At 41.4% G+C, this 23,562-nt stretch overlaps 6 protein-coding genes across 8 annotated transcripts; 4 read left to right on the forward strand and 2 right to left on the reverse strand.

Moving 5' to 3' along the window:
- The first annotated feature begins 39 nt into the window (after positions 1-39).
- Positions 40-1,649, forward strand: LOC132258036 (oocyte zinc finger protein XlCOF6-like). The gene has a single exon (XM_059755139.1). It carries the CDS (start codon positions 190-192, stop codon positions 1,345-1,347), a length of 1,158 nt encoding a protein of 385 aa, XP_059611122.1. The 5' UTR covers positions 40-189; the 3' UTR covers positions 1,348-1,649.
- Positions 1,650-2,089: 440 nt separating this feature from the next.
- Positions 2,090-4,305, forward strand: LOC132257647 (zinc finger protein 26-like). Its single transcript, XM_059754635.1, has one exon. It carries the CDS (start codon positions 2,240-2,242, stop codon positions 3,932-3,934), a length of 1,695 nt encoding a protein of 564 aa, XP_059610618.1. The 5' UTR covers positions 2,090-2,239; the 3' UTR covers positions 3,935-4,305.
- Positions 4,306-5,178: 873 nt separating this feature from the next.
- Positions 5,179-5,796, forward strand: LOC132257436 (uncharacterized). The gene is made up of 3 exons (XM_059754325.1): positions 5,179-5,312; positions 5,369-5,474; positions 5,688-5,796. The coding sequence occupies exons 1-3, from the start codon at positions 5,243-5,245 to the stop codon at positions 5,788-5,790; spliced, it is 279 nt and encodes a 92-aa protein (XP_059610308.1). The 5' UTR covers positions 5,179-5,242; the 3' UTR covers positions 5,791-5,796.
- A 1,647-nt stretch (positions 5,797-7,443) lies between these two features.
- LOC132258482 (synapsin) lies at positions 7,444-16,071 on the reverse strand. The gene is given in 6 exon segments (XM_059755810.1): positions 7,444-8,811; positions 8,870-9,037; positions 10,040-10,136; positions 10,201-10,424; positions 15,037-15,141; positions 15,442-16,071. Coding segments are annotated over 6 exon segments (2,592 nt in total).
- On the forward strand, positions 11,875-15,044 carry LOC132257435 (tissue inhibitor of metalloproteinase). Its single transcript, XM_059754324.1, has 5 exons — positions 11,875-12,148; positions 13,914-14,066; positions 14,136-14,221; positions 14,282-14,503; positions 14,567-15,044. Exons 2-5 carry the CDS (start codon positions 13,937-13,939, stop codon positions 14,753-14,755), a joined length of 627 nt encoding a protein of 208 aa, XP_059610307.1. The 5' UTR covers positions 11,875-12,148; positions 13,914-13,936; the 3' UTR covers positions 14,756-15,044.
- Positions 16,072-16,282: 211 nt separating the features above from the next.
- Positions 16,283-23,475, reverse strand: LOC132257433 (uncharacterized). 3 transcript variants are annotated; one of them, XR_009468250.1, is made up of 6 exons: positions 23,329-23,475; positions 21,081-21,191; positions 20,816-21,000; positions 20,676-20,752; positions 20,199-20,222; positions 16,472-16,521 (listed from the first exon to the last, which is right to left on the reverse strand). XR_009468250.1 is itself a non-coding variant. In XM_059754323.1 (4 exons), the coding sequence occupies exons 2-4, from the start codon at positions 18,611-18,613 to the stop codon at positions 16,365-16,367; spliced, it is 1,635 nt and encodes a 544-aa protein (XP_059610306.1). In that variant the 5' UTR covers positions 18,614-18,715; positions 18,882-19,537; the 3' UTR covers positions 16,283-16,364. The 3 variants fall into 3 exon arrangements, 2 of the variants coding, with proteins under 2 accessions (XP_059610306.1, XP_059610305.1); XM_059754323.1 differs by lacking the exons at positions 20,199-20,222; positions 20,676-20,752; positions 20,816-21,000; positions 21,081-21,191; positions 23,329-23,475 and adding exons at positions 17,071-17,670; positions 17,736-18,715; positions 18,882-19,537 and having other exon boundaries at positions 16,283-16,521; XM_059754322.1 differs by lacking the exons at positions 20,199-20,222; positions 20,676-20,752; positions 20,816-21,000; positions 21,081-21,191; positions 23,329-23,475 and adding exons at positions 17,071-17,670; positions 17,736-18,738 and having other exon boundaries at positions 16,283-16,521.
- Between the last annotated feature and the right edge of the window lie 87 nt (positions 23,476-23,562).

The raw sequence follows: 23,562 nt of genomic DNA on the forward strand, positions 1-23,562 counted from the left end.
CATGAAAATGGGACAGAAAATGCAGCCCAAGATTTGCAAGGAATTTTTTTGAAAGCGCGCCGTTTCTCGACCAGTTGCAATGTCATGCCAGTTCGATCGGTTACTTGCAAGTTGCTTGTCAGAGCATCGTGACATCGGGACAAGTTTTGTTTGTGTACACAGAGTTCTTATAAATGCTTGTGACAGAAAATGAATGGATTGACAGTGAAACAAGAGTTAATTGCTGACGTTTGTTGTCGCGAATGCGGAGAAGAGTTCCAAGAGGCGGCGGAACTGCAAAACCACCAGGAAAATGTGCACAATTTCTACAGATGCAAAACCTGCGGCAAAGAAGAGACTTCCTTGGCGGAGTTCGAGTTTCATCTTCAGACTCACGGAGGATTTAAGCTATTCAAGTGCTTCACATGCCAGGAAATGTTCTCTTTCCTCCACGAGCTCAACAATCATCTGCCCACTCACGCGGGTAAGAAGGAATCATCGGAGGGCGAGGAAGAATGCCTCGAGACGCAGATCGAGTTCGAGGAAGAGATGAAGACGGAACCTCAAGGAGAATATATCGAGAGAAGAAGTGGACTTAAGGACCAGAATGCCGAAAAAGAGCCTCTGGAGATCGTCGAGCCAGGAAAAGCGGCTAAGAAACGAGATTTCAGCAACGCGCATGTTCTCAAACGCTCTTGTTCTGATACTTATAAGCCCAGAAAAGCGAAAAAGCGAAAAATGCACAGATGCGCGCAGTGTTCTTACACCTGTGACCGTATTAGTAAGTTGAAGCAGCACTTGCAGAAGCACAGCAATACGTGTCCTTTTGAATGCGCCAATTGTGGGAAAACATATGGATATAAGTCAAGTCTTAAGGTTCATATGCAATCTCACAGCACGGAAAAGAAGCATAATCCTTGTCCCGAGTGCGGAAAAGTCTTTCTAACCCCAATATGTCTGCAGAGGCATCTCAAGACACACAATCCGGAGCGGAAGTTTGTGTGCGACTGGAAATATTGTCAATACGAAACAAATATCAAGTGGCGCTTGCAATGCCATCGTCGAACTCACACAGGAGAGAAACCGTTCAAATGTGAGATCTGTGACGCCAAATTCAATTTAAAACGTATTCTGAAGGATCATATTGGACGCTTTCACGAGCCCTGCACTATTCCCTGCACACATTGCAATAAGAAATTTTCAACGCAAAGGTTACTGAAGATACATTTAATGCCTCGGAAATCGACGATTCAGAAAAAAGCGGCTGAGAAAGAAGATTTGAGCATTGCGCAAGTTCCCGAACGCTCTTGTTATATTGCTCTTGAGCGAGTGAAAGTGAAAAAGGGAAAAATTCACAGGTACGCGTAGTGTCCTTATACCTGTGATTGTATTAGTATGTTAAAGCGGCACTTGCGGAAACAGCAATACGTGTTTTGAGTGCGCCATTTGCGGAAACACATACCGATATAAATCAAATATTCGCATTCATATGCAGACACACACCAAGGAAAAAAACCGTAATCCTTGTATCATCTTACGAACATAGGATGTTTCCCTGTTCAGTGTGCGGCAAGAAGTTTGGATTAAAGTACGACCTAAAACGACATATGAAATATTGTCATTGAGCCTCTTTATGCCGTGTCGGATTTAAAATAAATGCAGCATTTATCGCAAGTCTAGTCCGACATGGACTAAAAAGTCGGCTCAAACGGCGCGGTTGCGCAAGCGTGTGCGATGTCGAATTCTCACACACATCCTCACTGAACGTCATTCGCAACTGCGCGTCTGGTTGCGACACGATTCGCTTTCAGTTTAATCCGGCCGAAGTGAGCCGAAGTGCTTGTGTCCGGTATCAACGCCATGGCCTAAAATAAAGCCGAATAATGTTAAATGCTACATCAATGATAAATCCAGCATTTAACTTAGCCCGACGCAAAGAGGCTCAATGTTCAAAAAATGTTATCATGATGAGTCCTGAATTAAATTGATATACCAAAATCTGTAAAAATTGTCTCAATAAAACAATAAGCAAATAAATTGACCATTTCGTAAATTATATATGGAAATTTTTCATGAAAATGGGACAGAAAATGCAGCCCAAGATTTGCAAGGAATTTTTTTGAAAGCGCGCCGTTTCTCGACCAGTTGCAATGTCATGCCAGTTCGATCGGTTACTTGCAAGTTGCTTGTCAGAGCATCGTGACATCGGGACAAGTTTTGTTTGTGTACACAGAGTTCTTATAAATGCTTGTGACAGAAAATGAATGGATTGACAGTGAAACAAGAGTTAATTGCTGACGTTTGTTGTCGCGAATGCGGAGAAGAGTTCCAAGAGGCGGCGGAACTGCAAAACCACCAGGAAAATGTGCACAATTTCTACAGATGCAAAACCTGCGGCAAAGAAGAGACTTCCTTGGCGGAGTTCGAGTTTCATCTTCAGACTCACGGAGGATTTAAGCTATTCAAGTGCTTCACATGCCAGGAAATGTTCTCTTTCCTCCACGAGCTCAACAATCATCTGCCCACTCACGCGGGTAAGAAGGAATCATCGGAGGGCGAGGAAGAATGCCTCGAGACGCAGATCGAGTTCGAGGAAGAGATGAAGACGGAACCTCAAGGAGAATATATCGAGAGAAGAAGTGGATTTAAGGACCAGAATGCCGAAAAAGAGCCTCTGGAGATCGTCGAGCCAGTAAAAGCAACAGAGATAGAAGATTTAAGCGTTGCGAAAATTCTCGAACGCTCTTGTTCTGTTGCTCTTGCGCGAGTGGAAGTGAAAGAGAAAAAGATGTACAGATGCGCGCAGTGTCCTTACACCTGTAAACGCAGATTTAGTTTGTTGCAACACAAGAACATGCACACGAATACGCGTTTTGAATGCGCCATTTGTGGAAAAACGTATCCATCTAAGCAAAGTATTTGCTATCATATGCAGATACACAACACAGAAAAGAACAAGAATCCTTGTCCTAAGTGTGGAAAAGTCTTTTCCACGTCGTATGATATGAAAAGGCATCTCAAGGCACACAATTCTGAGTGGAAATTTGTGTGTGACTGGAAATCTTGTAAATACGGGACATTTTATAAGTCGAGCTTCGAAATGCATCGTCGGACTCACACAGGAGAGAAACCGTTCAAATGTGAGTTCTGCGACAACAGATTTAGAGGAAATCGTAATATGAAGAGCCACATTGAACGCTTTCACAAGCCCCGCACTATTCCCTGCACACATTGCAGTAAGAAATTTTCTACGCGAATATTACTGAAAGAACATTTACGGTATGTGGGGATCGACGATTCCAGCATTGCGCAAATTCTCGAAAGTTCTTGTTCTGTTGCAGTTGAGCAAGTGGAAGAGGAAAAAGAAAAAATTCACAGATGTGCGGAGTGTCCTTACACCTCTAAGCGCATTAGTCTGTTGAAGAAGCACTTGATGACGCACAAAAACACACGTTTTGACTGCGCTATTTGTGGAAACACATACCGATATAGGTCAGGTATTTACTATCATATGCAATCTCACAACAAGGAAAAGAACAATAATCCTTGTCCTGAGTGCGGAAAAGTCTTCTCTACGAAAGGATCTATGAAAATACATCTCAAGACACACAATCCTGAAATGAAGTTTAAGTGTGACTGGAAATCTTGTCAATACGGGACATTTAATATTTCGAAGATGCGAAGTCATCGTCGGATTCACATAGATGAAAAACCGTTCAAATGTGAGTTCTGCGACGCCAAATTTAGAAGAAATCGGAATATGAAGAGCCACATTGCTCAAAATCATAAGCCTCACACTTTTCTCTGTACGCATTGCAGTAAGAAATTTGCTACTAGCCTTGCTTTGAAAGTGCACGTCCGGCGAACTCACGAACGGACGATTCCCTGTTCAGTGTGCGATAAGAAGTTTGGACTTAAATCAGACCTAAACCGACATATGAAAGATTGTCATTAGGTAGTAAGAAAAATGAAAACGAAATGTTATCCTTATGAGTCTTGAATAAAATTGATACACCAAAATCTACACTGAACTGATCAAAATACCCAGCCGAACACTTTAGTGCCGCGTAGATCATTCTTTGATAGAAATGCTTAAAATTGACTTAAAACTACTGAAGAGGCCTTGTTCCATCGGAAAATCGAGTAAAGTAAATTTGCGTTCAGGAATCTCGAACAGCGACATCTGTTCAAGCGTCTTTTATGTCACATTTTTCAAAGAAATGATTTATTCTGGTCTTTGAAGGCATTTCATTTAGAGGCAATTTAGAGGAAATAATCATATAAAGATCCACATTGCTCACATTCATAAGCCCCACACTTTTCTCTGTATGCATTGCAATAAGAAATTTGCTACTAGCCTTGCTTTGAAAGTGCATGTCCGGTGAACTCACGAACAAAAGATGTTTCCCTGTCCAGTATGCGGCAAGAAGTTTGGTGTGAAATTTGACATAAACATACATATGAGACGATGTCACTGATCTAGTGGACCCAAAGAAGCTAAAAGGAAGCAGGTATTTTAGCTTTAAAATGCTAAGATGTCTGAGCTCAGATTTTAGCAGCCCTCGAACAAAAAGTGCTAAGCCAAAGTATTGGAATAGAATCGGTCAGCGATTGCAGCGGACGACAAAGGAAACTCAATAAAAGAGAAAGCAATGAGCTAATTATAAAAAGCGAATTAAACTTTGGAAAATGAAAAAAAAAATGCGTTACAAAATAAAAAATAAAATATAACGAAGACAGGTTTCAAATTTAAGATAACAGTATGTAAATTCGAAATGCTCCGAATTAGCAAATAAAATTTTTTTTAAGAGACAAATGAATTGTCGGTAAACTGAGTACTTAAGGGGAGAAATTGGTGGAAGTTTTTTTGCGCAACATAGTTTCCGCACTCCTTCACTTAGTTTCCGAATTTTCATGCATTGCATTCTTTCATCGATTGCAGAGAAGAGCTTGAATTTGGCCCAGAGCTTAAGGCAGTTCATAATTCTGGGAAACTCCCCATTCAGACTGTGTGCATTAAGGCAGTTAACTTGAAATTTTTGTACAGAAAATATTTGCCCATTTTTACAATGGTAATTATATCATCACCATCGCCAAAAACACGGTTATCGCGCGACTTTGTTACAGTTTCCATGAAGAGTGAAAGAAATTGTTTGCTTTAGGAATTGTTTGGTCAATATAATTTGTTCTACTCACAACACTGCTTAAGTGTTTTATTCATCCGCGATTTCTGTGAATTTCTCTAATTTGTAAATCAGGTGTGATGAACCATCAATCTCACGATACTTCGTGGAATCAGCAATTCAACATTCCGAAGCGCTTTGAAGTTCCATGTAAGTGTTCAGGACTTCTTGAAGAATGCGTTGTTGATGCGTTTTCCTCCCTTCAGACATGAACTCGAGATATGGAATTGAGCGAGAAGAATTGCATCCACAATATCGAACATCAAACTCGGATTACGGATGGCACGTTCCTCCTCCGCACGATCCTCAAAGGTAAGCGGAATAACAGAATTTGTAAGCCTCTGAGAAATGTCACCGTGGCGCCACTTGTCATGATTCCACAATTTTCTTTTTTCTGAAGAGCTTTTAGTGGATTAAAAGAGCTCATAACATTGCTAAAGATCTTCAGAATCAGACGCGGAAATTGTTGACATCAGAAGCTCCGCCCTCTCATATGCCCCGCCCACTCATTCACTTCCCTTGCAGATACTTCCCTCTGAAGCAGACCTTCACTTCGCAACTGTCCAAGAGCGGAATGTACAGGAACTACTCATTGAATACGCAACTTGACGGCAGTTACATCCAATGAAGACTTCTTAAATCTTTATTTCTCATCTCTTTGGAACCCATTTGAGGTTTTAACAATTTTCACAACACATATTTTTAGGGTATGTTAATTTTTATAAACAGAATTTAGAGTTTTGTAAATGTATATTTTATGCATTGGTTAAGGTAATTCGATAGGTTTTATTTAGTATATGCGTAATTATGATGCAATTCTGCGAAAATCATTTCTCATTTAATTCTGCAGAATGTCACAAAACTATTTTTCACGTTGCAATGTCGTTTTGTGTGTTAAGAAACGCCTTGAAGATGTATGATTATTAGTTTTTGGTATAATGTGATACATATTTACTTGCAATAAGCTTAGAATGGTAACATTGAGTATATTTTTATTTATCTTTATGATGTGCAATAATACTTCCTAATATTTATATGTGAATTTAGTGAAAACTAATTCTTTCCAACTATGATTCTTGAGTGTGTGCGCAAAATTATTCATAACATCATCAAGTAAATGAGAAATAATAATGATTATATCTTCGTTGTTGTCTTATTTTCTTCATCTTTTGTGTTACAATGGCAAAAAGGGAATTAAATTTTTGATATTTCATTAACTTATAACTTATCTTGCAAACTTGTGAATATTCTATATCTTCTCACAATATTATATATTTCTAGTATTTTCTTTGTAACAGTTTTTAAATACTTTATCAATTTTATCAAATATCTTGTTTGTGTTCAAACAGTTAATATTTTTTTCTATATATGGCTTATTTTATATTGTCTCATATGATATAATAATTGCTACGAAATGGCTTGAGATTTTTCTGAAAAAAAAATTCCGATAGATTTTTATTGCTGTATGGATTTTTCCAGAAAACTCCCAATCCTATTTTTCACCACAATCTTCACATTTTTTTCCAACATAAACAGAAAGAGGAGGAAAATAAATATTGTGGGCACAGATAAATGATGAGTCTCTCAAAATAAAAGGGGAAAATATACACTATTGTAAAATAGGTGAGTCAAATTCACATCTTTCGGTGGTATCATTCAGAGACCTGTTTCCAGCAGTCCACAATCTTTTCATTATTACATGTTTTTCTCACATTTTTCACGAAAGCCAAAATTATCAAAGGAGACTCGCTACAAGGAAGTTTAATGATACTTTTTATCGAATACAGACAGTTTACTTGTATGTCACTTTACACTTTAACCACAGGAAGGATAATAAGCGATTTAGTTATCTCACATCGAGAAGCGTCCACATTCAACTCTAAGGTGGACAGTTCTGAAGGCAAGATTGCGCAGTTTTGTAGATTTTAGCCAACATTTTAAAATATCTCTTGCTTGTTTCATAATTAAGATGCTATGTGGGATTTTGCAGCTCATTTTAGACTTCGACACTGGTGTCAGAAGTGGGAGCAGAGCGCCAAAATGCCGCATAGCCGCTTAAGGTCCAATAATTAGGATGACTACTACATTGCTGCTCGCTGCTTCATGCTATGAAACCCGATAACTCTCGAGGCTGATAGGTTCAATGCTAAGAACTAACAATAGTAATGCGGGTCTTTTTCATCAAATTGTAATCATTTTCTCCATTAAATATAGTGTTTTATAATATTGGGAACCAGTCAAAAGAAATGCAATATATATATATATATATTATCTTCTCTAGTTACTTGAGATCGTAGTCATCATCAACAGCGCCACTCCATTTGGTCTTCACTGTTGACGTTGTGGTCACCGTTGTCGCTCCGGGCGAGTCAAAGTCCTGGAATGCGGCATTCTGGATGCCCTCGTACGCCTTGGTCGCGGTGAAGTCCTTCGGCTCATCGCGACGCGTGAAGATGTTATCAGATTCTGTGCTGCTCTGACTCTCGCGACTGCTGTAGCTGTACTTGCTCATGTTGCGCGGCGCGCCGCCGAATATGATCTCAGCATCTGTGCTGCCAGATCTGGAGTACTTTCCGCCAATGTCCGGCTTCGGTGACCCAAATATGAGCTCAGCGTCGGACTTCATGCTCTCAGAGCGACTGTAAGATGGATTGGAGTCCCTCTTCTTGAACGACTCGCTGCGATTCGTTGGCGTCTTGTACTTGAAAGGATCACTGGCGCTAGTCTCTGTCGTGGAAGATACCGTCTGTTCAGCCGCCGGCGGTATATATCTTCCTGTAGTCTCATCGCGGACGCCTTGCTGCTTGTGGAAGCGATCTTTTATGATGTCGTCCAGCGTCTTCTCGTCGTCCTTCTGAGGCTCCGCCTTGGCTGCCGGTCCTGAATACTGATAAGTGCCGCTCTTAGCTGTGGTGTTGAGTTTATCAAATGGATTCACCCTCTCGAACGAGGGGCGTCTGGCTTCCTCCTGCTGTTCTGCTGTTATGTTCCTGGAAGGGCTGGCAGAAGGATTTGTACTGTAAGAAGAAACATTCGACGACGTTCGCGACAGCTCCGCACTGCTCGTTGCCGGCTCCAGTGCACTGGCCGCGGCAGTTTCCGGCGCCGAGACAATGCCATTGTCTGTGGACTTCGTGGGCGCTGTGGTGATGACCACTGCGCTGTCGCCGGCTGTGCCAAAGTCACTCGATGCCCTTCCTCTTTGCTGTTTCTTCTTAAACGCCAAATCCTACATGTCACCGAAGATGCCGGCGAATGTCTTTCTCAAGTTTTTCATCGTATCCTCGGCGTCCTCCACCACTGAGGACTGCGACTGCGGACGCTGGGAACGCGCCGTTCCCGATGTCGCCGACACATTGGAAGTCTGCGAAGTCTGCGAGTCTCGCCGACCGGCCGAACTGAGTGTTGGCGCCTTCTCGGTCGGCTGATCCGGGATGTCCGAGGTGCTGCTCAGACTCCCGTGGCGTCCAATCGAGCCCACGCCCGGAGTTGTGCGCTCTGGAATGGGCGGAGGAGCGCCAGTTGGAGCCGAGCGTCCTCCCAAAATGCCTCCCGTTTCATCCGTTGGACTTCCTCCGGCACTTCCGCTACGCGAGGAGATCGAAGTCCGGGATTGAGTCTTGGACAGCCCAGGAGGACGACAGACATTCTGCAAAGAGAGCACAATGAATAAACTGAACTGCCCAGCAACTCTTGACCGGCTTTACCTGCATCCTTCCGACCACCAAGTCTGCAATATGCCTGCGATCCTCCTCCTGACTGTCGCCCATGAGCGGAAAAGTGCTGTCTTGTGCGCTTAAAATGAACTCCTTCCCGTCTTTAGCCACTCCCACGGACAATCCGCACACTTCCATGCCTCCAAAAAGTTCAGATATCTAAAAATAAATTAAACAGAGTGTAATTATGCCAAAACACTCGAGCTGTACTTGTAACATCAAATGACTTTCAACCACTTTGATGATGAGGAAATTAGCGCGCACTTTGCATTCGTGAGTAATGGTGCATTCCCGGATATTATGAATATTATTATTTTTAATTCAAAGATATGCCCAAATGAGTTTTCACTGAATTCTGCGAAGAAAACTCGTACGTTTGGAATATTTCGTGGGCGTTTTGTGATTTACTGGCTGCACAATTTTCATTCAATTACAAAAACCATAGCAAAAGTTTCAATGGCCCTATTTTTCATCAAATTGCAATTTATCCTTGCTCTTTTCCTACAAGGATTCGCACGTGTGATTATTTCATGCAACTAAATCCGATGTAAAAATGTGCAAATCTTTCGCGACCAGTTGTAGAAACTCCTTGAGAAATTCTTCTGCATTTTGCGGATGTTATTAAGAAATTATTGTAATTTCTCTCCAACATGTTACACATGTTATTCGCAAGCATGAATATGGATGTTTCTGTCTGGCTGGATGCTTGATTTGAGAGACGCGAGATATTTCTTCAATAAAAATCTGATTCAAACTATGACGTTCTTTTCTGGGTATGGAGAAGAAAGGGAATAATAAAGCAGTGACGGATCCCATCAGTCATCTCAAGAGATGCCGTCGCATCACAAATTCAAAGCGTGCGTTCGCTGCGTCATTCACCTACATTGCTATGGTCAGTTGAGAGATCCAATAATAGAACGCGGCGAGATTGTGACCAATACGCAATTTTCTGCGATTGTCGCGCCATAAACAATATCTAAATACACTACTAATACTGAGAATTGTTGGAGTTTTTAAAATGCCAGTACATAAATGGAAAAAATCTTGCGTCATTCCTGAGTATATAAAATGGGTGTGGGATGAAGTGATGTTTCTGGAAGACACTCAGAGGCGCCAAGCAAATTGCATTTTAGCAACACTATTTCTGCCATTTGCGCTTACCTCATCGATCCAGTTTTTGTATCTGTCCGTCATGGCGATTTGCTCAAGCATTGCTGATCCCTGATTAGTTTTCCAGTGACCGGAAATCGACTTGCGCCTTCAATGTGTGGACAAGAGATTTCAGAGGAAATTCATCGAGAGAAACCACAGAAAACACTCACATGAACGCCTTGTAGTTTCCACCGATCTTCTGGATGTGAATGTCGAACTTCGCATCGATGTAGGGCTCGAGGGTGCAGTAGCACTGGTTGTCTGAGGAGTTCCCTGAGCCGCACAGCAGACCCGCCGAGTCCTGGAGTGCCGTCTGGTTCTCCAGGCGCGCCGTGGCCGTGCCTCCGTGGCAGTGGCCCGCCTTCAGGACGCACGGGAACTTCTGCCAGCTGAACTGTTGGCGGGAAAAAAGAATGCGCGATGAATTAAGTGAGATTACTAGAGAAATGAGCTGAGTCAGTTGGAGAAGTGCCAAAATGGCAAAGTCTCCACTTCAAGTAGCATAAATGCTTGGATTCTTTCATGTTAAAAATACGTGATCTACAGAAGGTCATGACGAAGACCTCCGTGGCACTGAATCCAGAATGAGAAGATCGTAAAACGACGCGTCAATGGTTTCAAAAGGTGCTGAAATAACTCTTGTAATTGCCCGCATAACTTCTGTGCAAGAGACAGATGTTTTTGCCGCTAACTGATCTACATTTTGATCTAAAACATAGACAAGCTGGAGTCTTACAGAAATTGCACATCTGTTTTCGTCGCTTTCCCGGATAAGTGGTGAGATTTTTCGACTTTTTGCACTTAAATTCAATCGTCAAGAAGCAAGCGAAAGTGGTCAAAGTTCCTTGCGGTTTTATTGTGAGAAATGTATAAACTCACACAGTGTTTGTTTTCTGAAGTGTTCCTCTTCATGCAATAAACAGTCAGTCTTAATATACTTGCATGACTTTTTTGTATAAATTAGATCATGAGTAATTTTCATTCTCAGAAGAGCTCTAAATACGTAAGCGTATAAATAATAAGCAACACTTCCCAATGTGATTGTAAAAGCGCTTTGCCAAAAAAAAAAGAATGAAACATTTATTAGTCGGAAGCAGACGGAATTATTATCATAATTCGCAGAAATTCTAATTCTTCAGATGGACAAAATCACGCACATTTTTGATGATATAATATGGATTTATAAAATATTTAATATCACACTGTGTTTTGTAAGCTAACTTTACATGTTTTCTAAACATTTTCACATGATAAAATACTCTTTTATTCACACCAAACACTATCAGAATTGACTAAGTAATATTTGATTTATGAGCATTTGTATGCTCAGACAACAATCAAGGTTTAATATTATAAATTAAGATTCAGTGAATGAATTCTTTGCTTATTCGGACTAATCTTATCTCCCTGCTTGCACCCAAATTGCAGATATCGCACATTTGCGCGCCGAATGAAGCCATCACACCTTATCATGTTTACTTTCACACACAAAGTGTCGGAATTCCAAACAGTGCGCGAAAGAACGTTGCGAAAAATCACTCATCGATTGACTTTTCGCTCTCTATTCAATTGATTCCGCGCAACCACTTCATCACCACATTGCCGGAGGATCATTTTCACGCGGATCTCTGCGATCACTTTTATCTCGCAAAGTGCGAAAAAGAGAATGCTTTGATACAGGCGCGTGTGCGCGTCCACACATGAATCTCTGTGTTCAGTGTAGGAGCGAAGAGCGACTATATAAATTAACATTTGCTCACCATATTCACGAATAGCCCTCGTATTTCCCTCCCAAGCCACCTTCTCGGCGTCATACTTATAAGAGAGTGTGGTGAGGAAGCATCAGTTTTAGTTTGCGGCAGCCAGTTAAGCGCTTAACATCACCCAATCACATTGTCTAGTGTCTTATGCACAAGTGCATTATTGCCAATAACTCAACTGAGCATTTATGTGAAGGTTCAGCATAAAAGTGTCTGGTGCAGCATCGTAAAGAGAAACACAGAGTGCAGAACTTAATCCTTTTACGGTGTGACTGGAAAAAAATGCCAACGCAGTATTATCAGTGACTCAAACTATCTGTTCTGTGAGCCAAGCCAGCTTCAGGGATAATCTGCTGAGGTGAGAATATTTCACACCTTATTAGGTGCGCTGAATCCATGTGAAAAAATCCGATATCATAACACTGCAAGAGTGACTTTATTGTGAAAACACGGTTAAACCCACTCAATATCGCCATTAAGTTTTATGTGAAAAATAACACTTTTCATACCGTGCGGAATATGCAATAGAAGAGCGCATCAAGTAATAAAATTTGTATGACCTTTTTATCAGATAAGAGATGTAATTCATCTTAATAATATACATTATGAGGCTTCAGTCTCTCCAGAAATTCACTTTCTTTAGCATTTTATAACACACAACTTGTGCAATTTCTTCAATTATTTCTTAATCGCAATAGTCGACAATGAGCAGAACTTGCTTCGCATTTGCATTGACACAATGTTTTATGGAAGAGTGTGTTTTCAATTTTTCCTGTAGAAGAAGGAAAACCATTCATCTTGCAACATGACGAAGAAATATGAATGAACTGTGTCTGGCTTGTATAGTATAATTTAATTCTCAAGGAACTCCACATATACTGCAATTACTGTAATTGCAAGAGAGTTCTAATCTCACTGATAAAGACATTATAATTATTTAATTAAATAAACCACATAAATCGCCTCAACCATCGAGTAGTTGCGCGCGCGCGCCCACATCAAGAAAAGTGAAAGTGGGTTGGACAAAATTGTGAGGAAAAACAAACAAGCACCTTCTTAAAGATGCCATCAATGACATGGGTAAATATATGGCACTTTTGGGATAGGATACACACTAAAACAACATTCTACGCATGGTAAATGCCATTAATAGAAGTTTCGTCTTTGCATTTTTCCCGTCAATGAACAAAAAAAACGACAATTTTAATGGTGGTTTAGTGGAAAATCGTGGGTTTGTGGGTGTTCTATTTGTACGTGCAAATGGTTTTTCACTTCATGAGAATATGTGGAAAGCTAAAGCGTGATTTAAGACACACAAAAACGTTCTATTTTCGTCCATAAGCACTGATTTTTCCTCTGAAAAAATTTCCTTCGGCAAAGTGGTGGAAAATTGTGAATGATTCTCACTTAATTTACATACTTAAGAACCTCTTAGGAGTTGAGCCTTTGCGAAGATCCTCAAAATACCGAGGAAAATACACAATCTCAATGAGTTAATAGTAATTGTTTAAAATCAACCAAATGTTGAGTGACAAAAATAACTCAATCAACTGGATCTCCTTTTGATAAACGCGAAATTTGCTGAGAAACGAATTGCGATATTGAGACGAATCATGAATTTCTGTCGAATTGATTAAAATGTAATCAAATACATCAAAGAAATCAGCTTCGATTGATTTCAATTGGATACTGAGAAGCCTCAAAAACACCAAATTCAATGTCAATTTTCAACTTGCGCTCTGAAGATTCATGCTTAATCCAATGAAAGACCAACAGCCGGACCCTTTCTGGTAAAGGTCGTGCGATCATATTGACTATTCAAGTCATAAATTCCAATATCTGTCTGTAGAATCTTCCCAATTCTCACTTCCTATTGCAACTCCAGCGGAGCAGTCGCGCTTGTGGTAATGAAAGTTTCTCTGAGGTGATTCGTAATTTATTGATTCATTGAAACGGTTTTCCCGGCATGTTTCTGATATAATTTACATATATTGTTTCCCAAAAAAACCACAACCTTATACATTTTCAATTCAACCCGAAATACTTCGTGCAACCGCAAACACCGCAAGCTTCATCTCTGAGAGAAGATGATATACGAAAATTCCACAATTGTTACTCCGCAGATAAGAGCACACACAAGCTAATAATGGACACCAAGAGGACGGTCATATTTTGCATTATTGCCTTCATCGGCCTGGCAATGATTTCAACTCCCGCAGACGCTTGCTCTTGTGCACTTGAGCACACACAGACGAAAATCTGCAATTCAGAATTCGGTATGAACAGATTTTCAGCTCTGCTCGAGACACACTGTGTATCATGAATCAATTTGTTTGCAATTTCAGCAATTATTGCACGTGTCTTGAAGCGCTCCATTCCACATGCAAACGGCCCAGTCGTGTACAAATTGCACATTTACAAAACCTACAAGGTGAGTTGCGGGAGTCCAAATCCGCGCCAAATCACTATAGAGCTCTCTTGTGGCTTTCAGATGAATGGCAAGGAGCCAAACAAACTGAAAATGCGAAGGATTCTCACGACGCCGCCCATGAGCAGCATGTGCGGCGTCGATCTGAAGCCTGGACTGACGTATGCAATTGCTGGCAGAGGCACTCAGATCAATCTGTGCAGTTACGTGAAGGAGTACAAGAAAATGACTGTTGTGGAGCGCAGAGGATTCGCGAGTTCCTACCACAAAGGCTGCTCTTGCCGCGTAAGAGACACAACTATGAATAGGTTAGCTTTCAGAGCTTTCTAACGAGCTTTCCCACTGCAGATCCAGCCGTGCTTCAGCAATGATTGCCCACCAGCGGAAAAGACCTGCAGCTGGTCTTACTTGTCCGCTTGCGAGTCAGATTACGGCGTGTGCATCCCCACAAGAGGAAGCCTAACTCCCGATGGCGAACCCACAAAGTGCCATTGGAAGAGGAGTTCTCCGTACATGAGTTGTATACTCGCGCCCTAGACTAGGATTTCAACAACCCTTCACCAAAATACACCACCACATATTTAAAGAGTATTTATCAATGATTAGTTGCCGAAATTACTTATTTGTCTCTATATTTTATGGAAAAGAAACCTATACGCTGATATGTATGATATTTAACACAATATGTCGTAAAATATTTATTCTCAACTAAATGTATCGAGATAAAAACATAGCAAGTAATAGTACAAAGTGTCAAGTTAATGAATTTCTCATTCTTTAACACATTTCATATATGAAATCCTATGAATCACACTTACCAATTCGCGTGGATTTGGGAAGAAAGTTTGCTCAATCAGTGGGAAGATGTCTCGGCCGAGTCTCTTCTGGAGTTGCAGAAGATGCGCAAACACCCACGGTTTGTCCTGCGAAATCATTTTGCAACGGGCAAACATTAATACAGAAGTGACAGAATGTTTTGATGTAAAAATCATTTTGTATTGATAACATGGAATAAAATACAGCAAAATAAAGAGTGTGAAGCTTGCGATTGTGCAAATTCTGAGGCTACCAAGCAAATGCCAATCTCAAAAGCCCTTGGCAAGTTGTTCGGTTGCTTTAGAATTTACCATCGACTTAAGAAGAAGCTGTGAAAAGACAATCGCATCTGTGCGAGGAGGGAAAAAACACTTGGCATTATGCGTGGCGAATGCGCGGCAATTTACCTGAAATTGGTAGAGCGACGAGAGCGAATTGATGCTCGGCACGCTGCCATACTTCAGCCCCAGGAGAGTCGATCGGCTGTCGCGAGATCCGTCCCTCGGTGGCTGGCGCACCAGGACGAAGTCCGGCTTGAAGGAGCGCGCCACCTTCGTTCCGCCGCGCACCACCGCCATGCTGACCACAGTTCCGCTCTCTGCGCTCGCAGTGAGCGAGATCTCGCTGAACTCCGCCTGCTCCACGCGAATGTCATAGTCGCCGTGCAGGCGCTTGCCGCGGAAGTACTTGGACCAGTCGGTGTTCTGGTCGTCCAGCACCAGCAGTGTCAGACAGCGATCCTTGTTGAACGCCGGCCGAGTGGCGCTGGAAACCGCAGAGCTGATGATGGACGCCCCTTGGTCGCGAGCCGCTCCCGTGAGACTCTGCACTCTCTGCAGCAGGCTCTCGCGAGACTTGGCAGGACTCGCCGGGGCGCTGGTGCCCCTGGCAGGACCCTTTCCGAAGCTCAACGACAGCTCAGGCGCAGTCACTCCTGCAGACATCGGCGGGCCGCCGACCGTCCCAGGAGCTGCAATGGCAAGAGAAAACACGGAAAGAAGGAATAAGTGGGCGGAGCTTGCGAATGGGCGGGGCATTGACGATAAGCTAAATCGTCTCAAGCCTTCTTGATATAAAATTGAATGAATTATTTCCGAGTAATGAATTCCCTTGCCTTAACTTTATTTCTAATAACATGGTTTTGATGATCCATTCTACACTAAAAAGCTCCCGTAAAACACAATAACTTTTCGTAAGCATCAGAACTTTAATCACTTTCCCGAAGGCGAAATTTCAATGTCTCCACATAAACAATTTATCTTCCAAGGATTAAACAATTGTGTGCATCTGCCACACAATGGCAAGAGCGATTTCCCTCGCGAGCGGTTACTCAGTGCCAAGAGTTCTCACCTGGGGGTGGCGGGATGTTGGGTGGCCCACCGGTCGGGAGCGGCTGCTGCTGCAGCGGCGGCGGCCGGGCGCCCGGGGGGGCCTCTTTGACCTCTCCACCATCCTCGCACTCGGAAGATAAGTCTCCCGAGGAGAACCTGCAATGAGAAATTTCGAGAACGCCTTCACTGAGTGCTTCAAACGCTCGCTCGTCGGCTAGAATGCATAGTTTTGCTGTGGTTTTGTGAGTGTGCTTTGTGAAAATTGTGTTGGAATTACATGTGAAGAGAGAGAAAATGTGTCATAGCTATTCAGAAACGCCAATCTAAGGAAAGTATACATTGAGATCTATTTTACCAAAATTAATTGTGGAATTTACGTGTTGGATGTTTGCTTCAAAGTGATTTAGTGTTGGGAAATGGAAAGATTGTGTATTATATTACATAATATTTCGTTTTTTTTATGCCTATCAGAAGCACAAACAGCATGGAAAAAGTTTATGACAAATTAGGCGGATAGTATAATATTTGTTTAGTGCGACTATAAAATATGAATGAATCTCCCTTTTATGGGCGCAATCAGTGGCTTATTAAACAGAACTGTAAGTACTATGATTGTTATTCATTTATCAAACTCCTTTGGCAGTAAATTGAGATTAATTCCACACTCTTCGTGATATACTATTATATTTACGCGCATGAACATACAATTGAATGTACTCCTCAGGTTCCGATTTGATGACAACGTCCTCGAAGCTGTTTGCAGAAGTGTGACTGATATCGTGCTTCTTCTTCAGGCGAATCACGAAACTTGATATTTGCCGCAATGATGGAAGTTTCTGCCGCGGCTTCTTCTGCAGCATTTGCCAAATATCCTTGGGCTTGCGCACATTATGCCGGTAAAGCATTGAAATCTCATCCCTCACAAGGGGATCCATATTAATACCCTGCGCCTCATTCACGTCGTGCGTGTGCTCACTTGTTGTCCTGAACAGATGAACTCTGGGGGAATTCGCCTCGTAGAGAAGATGTACTTCTTGGGCGCACTGCGTGCCGCGCCTTCTGGCCAAATTGCACCGAAAGTACTTCTTCGCACCCTCGGACGTGTTGTTCTTGAAGCGATAACTCCAGCACGCCTCCTCTTTCAGCACTCTCTCTGCGCTCTCAGCACACGAGAAAGTCCTCTCCTTCGCCCAACTCTTCTGGCAAATGCTCTTGGATCTCATGGAGTGCATTTGCGGGGCCACAGTGTCCATTTGAGGCACAAAGAGAGCCTGAGTCACAGCATCAATGTCGAAAATGTTGAGTCTGTGGGATTGCAAAAGACAGATGAAATCAAATTCAGCCCAATTAGCATCTCGTGATTTGATTACCCCTCTTGAAATGAAGCATCCTCGGAGGAGGAATCCGATATCTCCACTTTGATGGGCGTGAATTCCGCATTGTGGTGAGCATGTGACGTTCCTGGAGCACTCGAGCTCCTGAATTCCTCGTTAATGCTGTCGTGAGTGTGGTCACAGTTGGTCCTGTACAAGTGCACGAGCGGTGAATTCTTCTCAAAGGCCAAGTAGATTTCCTGTGCGCACTGCTTGCCTTTCGTCCTGGTCAAATTGCAGCGGAAGTAATTCTTCACGCCATCGAGCGTCGTGTTGCTGAATCTGTATCCCCAGCAGCCCTCTTGGCGCACAAATTCGCACGCTTCTCGCTGGCACGCGAAGGTCTCTTCCCTTATCCAATTGCGCTTCTGCCTCTTTGAGCCCAACTCATTCTCGGCGAAGCTCTCACTCGGCGACACATCCATGAGGAAATCATCTTGATTAGATTCCTCGAAGGGCTCCTCGAGCGTTTCCGCCTTGACAATCGCCAGATTTGGCCGAAAAGTAATATCCTGTGCATCCTGTGGCTCGTGTTGCGCAATTTGTCGCAACAACGGCGGCACTATCATGGAAACCGGCCTCAACTGCTCACCAACCATGTGATGATTGTGCCTGTGATTCGTCCTGAACAGATGCACTTCCTGCGAGTTGGTGAGGAACATCAAGTGTATTTGCTGCAAACATCTCTTGTACTTCTTGAATTTGCACTCATAATACTTCTTGATGCCCTCGTAAGTGTGATTCTTGAAGCGATACGTCCAGCATCCTTCATCCAGAACGGCCTTCTCCGCCTCCAGGGCATTTGGGAATATCCTTTCCCTGTTCCAGGTTTTGAAGGTGCGCTTATTCTTCGTGGAAACTCTCGGGCGATACATTACTGACCCTCTCACCAATCAACATCTACCGGCATGAACTGCACGAACACACAGCGTTTGCTGAGGAGTTATTGGATGAAATACACTCTGCAGTGGCGTAGTCTGCTCAATTGGCGAAGAACTTTAGCTTAAGATTAAGATTAAAGATGGGGGTGGTGCAAGAAGTCTTGCTCCACGGCATCCAGGCCATCTGACGGGCCCTTTATGCATCCCCGATAAGAACTTTAGCTTAGAGTTTGAGGTTGAGATTTTTTATTAATTTCCTTACAATCTGAGCAGAATTTAAGACATTCTAATGAACAAAACTTATTGAGTGCGTTGGAATATGAATATTTCTCAGTAGACACGCCCACTAGAAAGCTCCGCCCATTTTTTGCATCGTCTCGTTGCGATAATCTGATTTAATTATAAATTAGTGAGAATATTTGAACGTTGAAAATTCACAAAGTACAAATTCAGCATTATTATGAGCTAAGAATAGACTTTTCACTGTTTGCACAAAGTGATTTTCATCTCACTACGCCACTGCTGTACAGTAATTCCTTTGTATACTGCTTCTATATCGAAAAGTATGTATTCAGTCGGTTGCACGGCGTGACAAATAAACACTGAATGGCACTGGTATTTAGGCACAAATATACTGAAAACTGTATCTTCATCAATATTGAATTGATTGCCGTGAGTTTCTGGCTCGGCAAATTCACTAATACACCATTTATAAGTTATTTATCCGACAGACCATTCCACTCATTCACAGTAGATGTTTTCCAGGTGTTTCACCTTTCACAGTATCCGCAAAACTGAGAACACAGCCGTTGGACAGTATACTAATAAAACAGACGCGCAGGGCCGAAATGGGGAGAATGAGAAAACCACAATGAAGGCAGTTTGACTCTTTTTGCCGCGTTCTTGCCCATTTTCTTGTCGCTGGATCGGAGCGACGTGACTGAGAAGAGGGTTCATGCTTCCCTAAATCTCCCCTTTCGGCTCTGATTTCTATCTTATGCCGCACAAATACTGCTAAACTGGTTTTTTTCTACAAGTCGCTCGGTCGATTTCATCTGCACAGCATTAGCATTCGTACTGCACAGTCGTGCCGTCATCGGCTCCGGCCGATCCGTTGTTACTATGGCGACAACAGTACCGAGATTTCAGTTTCGCCCGGCACACAAAATGCTCAACGCACTTACAGTTCTGTGTAGCAAATCACTGACAGTGGGAAGATTGTTTGATTTTGAGCATGATTAACCCCGAAAATAATCTCTAATCTTGTAAGCTTGACTTCGCTAGGAGAAAATTCACAATTCTAATGATGTAATAAAAGACGATTAAGAGCAAATTTTGACAAACACAAATGAGGAAAAGCGTTGAAAAGCCACTTCACATCTGGTTAAAAGCTCATGCAAATTACTGAAAAGAACGGGAAAATTCGGCCTACAAATTTGTCAGTTTATCACCAATGAGGAAAATGAAGAGAAAAAAGGAATAATAAAAAAGGTCATGCACGAATTGGGAGGGTTTTTTCTAGTAAACAACTCAAATGTGCATGATAATCGAAAATAAATAGGATAAATAATTTATTTACTTCGTCAATGTTTTAATAGCTTCACTGTGATCCGGGAAGTCATGAAAATAAATATTCAAGTATTATATTCTGTGATTTTCTTTAAACATTCTACAGCCTCATAAAGCATATGGAAAACTTTCACAGGAGGTTTTGAAGCATTTCATTCCTTTATATTTTTCTTATTTCAATAAAAGAGATTTGTATAAAATAAATTATTTCAGGGATTGTTAAAAATATATGTAAATTTGTGCCTATAATTTTTTAAAACGTTCAGTGAGAATAGAAAAGTTCATTCTCATTGTGTTAACTTTTGTCCTAAATTCTGGAGATTAGAGATCAAAATTTAAGTCATTTTATACAAAAAGTTGGTTTATCTGTGAGACACCGACACAATATTATGCAAAACACTCGACATTTTCACAGTGATTGGTTTTTCTTTTTCGTCTCCAACGGAAACACCATCAAAAATGTGTTGGAATTTGCTAAGAAATTTACCTTCTTTTCAGGTAGTTGACATTTGAAGTGAAGCTATTGCGGAAGCTTGAAAAATTCAGGGTGCCGGTTTTCTGTTCCTGCAAAAACACTCGCTTTTAGGACACTTCGGGAATGCTAAATGTGTGGCGATGTGAATTTACCTGTGGCGGGGCGCAAATTCGCCCACACCCAACCGCAGCAATAGCACTAATATTGAATTAAGGGGAACTTAAGGGATGACAGTGTTGTTTGCCGATTAACGTCTGTCAGCAAATGTCTCGAGCTAATGAACGCAGAGTTCAAGGATCTTGACAAGACTGGGGAAATGTGTGAAAATCTGATCTCTCTGCAATATTAAAATATTACCATTACTCTCATGTTATATACATGAAGGGCGCGCGTGAGGTGACATTAAATTTAGCTTACCGCTCGGGGGAATTCAATTGAAGGACTCTCAACAAGTTTCACACCGGAGAATTTTGAAGGGTTGCAACTTGGTGGGCAAAATTAACAACTTGTTGCCAAACGCTGTTGATGCTGGAAATAAATTGAAATGAGATCAGCAGTGAAGGGAAATGATGTGCGCGGAGCGGAAGGGGGTTGGGAAGAAATAGGGCAGAAAACACTCCACAAATCACGCTGAAGGCTCAATTGACCGTCTTCAAATTCAATAAGGATTGTTTTCCGCACACACGAGGATCCAAAAAGACATTCAGGCACTGTGAAATCCCTTCAATGCTCACACTTTACATAATTTTCATAAAAGTTTCACCGAGATAAGGGTGAAAATCCCACGCAAATCAACACATACTGTGTATCATAAAATGGTGAGGAAAATACCAAAAGAGAGAGAGAGAGTGCTGAGTGTTCTTCAATATTTAATACAGAATTTATGAAAGCCATTTCTTTAGCAATTTTTTGCATATCATACAAAGATGATGATGATTTATTAAAGTGGGTGTGAAATATATGTGCGAAAGAAAACGAGCTTTATGTCTCCACAGAGGAACATTTTAATCGCTTTATCCAAATAGGATCACATTCTCAAAATCACTTGGATTTTCCATTAAACAACAAGCATTTCATGACGAGTGCGCCGCCAACGAAGCTTTTCCCAGAGGGGTGTATTAATTGTAATTAGATTAATGCGAGTTGGAGTTTCTCAGACCAACTGTGAGCCCATTATAAGAGAAAGGGTGGACAAAATGTTAACACTATGTTTGCAGGAAAAGAAGAAAATGTATGGAAATGACAGGGCTTGATAATGAGGCAGGAAAATGTGCTGGATGGGCAAAGAACACATTCGAGATGTCTCTTCTGAGCAAATAAACTTTATTGATGTCGAGAGCTGAGGAAAAATGCTGATAATCGCATATGAAATATGCTAAAAGTCATGAAAATTTAACCAACACATTTCTATAATATAAGTTTTGCTCCACAATTTTCACACTTATATACGTAAAAATTCATATATTCATGACCAAATTTTATTGTTCTGTCAAGTTTATGCGAATATTTATTGGATTTTGATATAGTTGTGAATATGTGCGGAAATGGAAATCTATGGGAAAAGCGATAGAAAATATATAGTCAAAAATACATTATCGCAATAAAAGCAGTTTAAATTGATGAAATTCACTAATATTTTGACTAAAACTGCGCTATAAACTTATTCAATTATAGCAATTATGAGAATCTACGGTGTCTAGTTTAATTTATTTTTTCTCCCTCTTCAGAATTGAGTGTCCAGAAGTGGGAAAAGTTTAACATTTTGACACACTTTGGCGTCGACTATTCCTATGCGAACTATGCTGACTGCACATGACTATTTTATGAGTTTTAATTAAAATTGCAAAATATAATTTACAATGCACAGCAATTTATTTAAATGACTGCTCATATTTATGTCACAAGTCTTTTCCACACTTTTCCAGGTTGCCTTCATTCCCAAGGAGTCACGAATGGCAGTCACATAGCGAGTCCAATCACGATTCATCTCTCTTTTCATTACTGAGCTTTTGCTACCTACACGGCGAGCTTTTGATACTTTATTTTACTCTCCCTCTCTGCGGGATGCTCTCTTTTGGTAGGTCAAAGCCCTCTCTTCTTCGTTAACACGAGCCCCCTTTTCCACGACATTTAATACAAAGTTTTTCGTCAACTTTTAACGCATATATGTATGAAGATATACTTAAGTTAAGTGATTTTTTCACTGGGTTTTTTCCCTCCACGCTTGCGATGTGGGTGTCGCTGGTCGAGACTTTCTTTGTATTAAGTGATTTTGTGTGATTCACGGCGTGTTTGATTAGAGTTTCTGATATTTAGGGATTGATTAATGATTAACAGAAAATCGATGGAGAGTAAATTAGCAGTTTCTCAAGCAATTCTTCTCGTCGCCGCAATTGAGCACAAACTTTTAAGTGAATTAGGAGTGAAACTCGCACAGAAAATAAATTAAATAATCGGAACGCACGTTGCATAACATCGCTATATGGATATATAATTGGATATCCTCCATGTCAGGAATTTTCACACATCCCCACATAATTAATTGATTTTTCCTCCATCTGCCAACTCATCTGTCCTTTCGCGAGCACCGACAGCGGATTAAGAGCCAATCCAGGGAGGAATTTGGGGCGTTTTTCCGGTGGGAAAATCAACCATTTTTGCTTACCACTGAAAAAAGGGAAAAGAGTCTCACTGTACTGAGAGGGAGCGAAAAGTGCGGAGTTACTTTTCACTGTTGCAAAGGGCACAAGAACACTGAAAAGATGTTCCGCTCGCTCGGGTGAAAGTCGAACTTGAGGGGTTGAATAGAGCAGATTCAGTGCTTGTGTGAAAATTCTGGTATAACATTTCCCCTCAATGTGAACAAATTTGCTTGAGAACTTTCCACCTTTCCTGCTGA

This window comes from Phlebotomus argentipes, unplaced genomic scaffold, assembly GCF_947086385.1.
Source record: "Phlebotomus argentipes unplaced genomic scaffold, Phlebotomus argentipes genome assembly scaffold_4, whole genome shotgun sequence".
Lineage (NCBI taxonomy): Eukaryota > Metazoa > Arthropoda > Insecta > Diptera > Psychodidae > Phlebotomus > Phlebotomus argentipes.

What these genes read in the sequence shown, in the direction of transcription:
- LOC132258036 (XM_059755139.1), top strand. Translation starts at nt 190, where the DNA reads ATGAATGGATTGACAGTGAAACAAGAGTTAATTGCTGACGTTTGTTGT.
- LOC132257647 (XM_059754635.1), top strand. Translation starts at nt 2,240, where the DNA reads ATGAATGGATTGACAGTGAAACAAGAGTTAATTGCTGACGTTTGTTGT.
- LOC132257436 (XM_059754325.1), top strand. Translation starts at nt 5,243, where the DNA reads ATGAACCATCAATCTCACGATACTTCGTGGAATCAGCAATTCAACATT. An exon ending in GAAGCGCTTTGAAGTTCCAT is followed by an intron (nt 5,313 to 5,368) that starts GTAAGTGTTCAG and finishes TCCTCCCTTCAG; the next exon opens with ACATGAACTCGAGATATGGA. An exon ending in CCTCCGCACGATCCTCAAAG is followed by an intron (nt 5,475 to 5,687) that starts GTAAGCGGAATA and finishes CTTCCCTTGCAG; the next exon opens with ATACTTCCCTCTGAAGCAGA.
- LOC132257435 (XM_059754324.1), top strand. Translation starts at nt 13,937, where the DNA reads ATGGACACCAAGAGGACGGTCATATTTTGCATTATTGCCTTCATCGGC. An exon ending in AATCTGCAATTCAGAATTCG is followed by an intron (nt 14,067 to 14,135) that starts GTATGAACAGAT and finishes TTGCAATTTCAG; the next exon opens with CAATTATTGCACGTGTCTTG. An exon ending in ACATTTACAAAACCTACAAG is followed by an intron (nt 14,222 to 14,281) that starts GTGAGTTGCGGG and finishes TGTGGCTTTCAG; the next exon opens with ATGAATGGCAAGGAGCCAAA.
- LOC132257433 (XM_059754323.1), bottom strand. Translation starts at nt 18,613, where the DNA reads ATGTATCGCCCGAGAGTTTCCACGAAGAATAAGCGCACCTTCAAAACC. An exon ending in GATGCTTCATTTCAAGAGGG is followed by an intron (nt 17,671 to 17,735) that starts GTAATCAAATCA and finishes GCAATCCCACAG; the next exon opens with ACTCAACATTTTCGACATTG. An exon ending in CCTGAGGAGTACATTCAATT is followed by an intron (nt 16,522 to 17,070) that starts GTATGTTCATGC and finishes TTCTCATTGCAG; the next exon opens with GTTCTCCTCGGGAGACTTAT.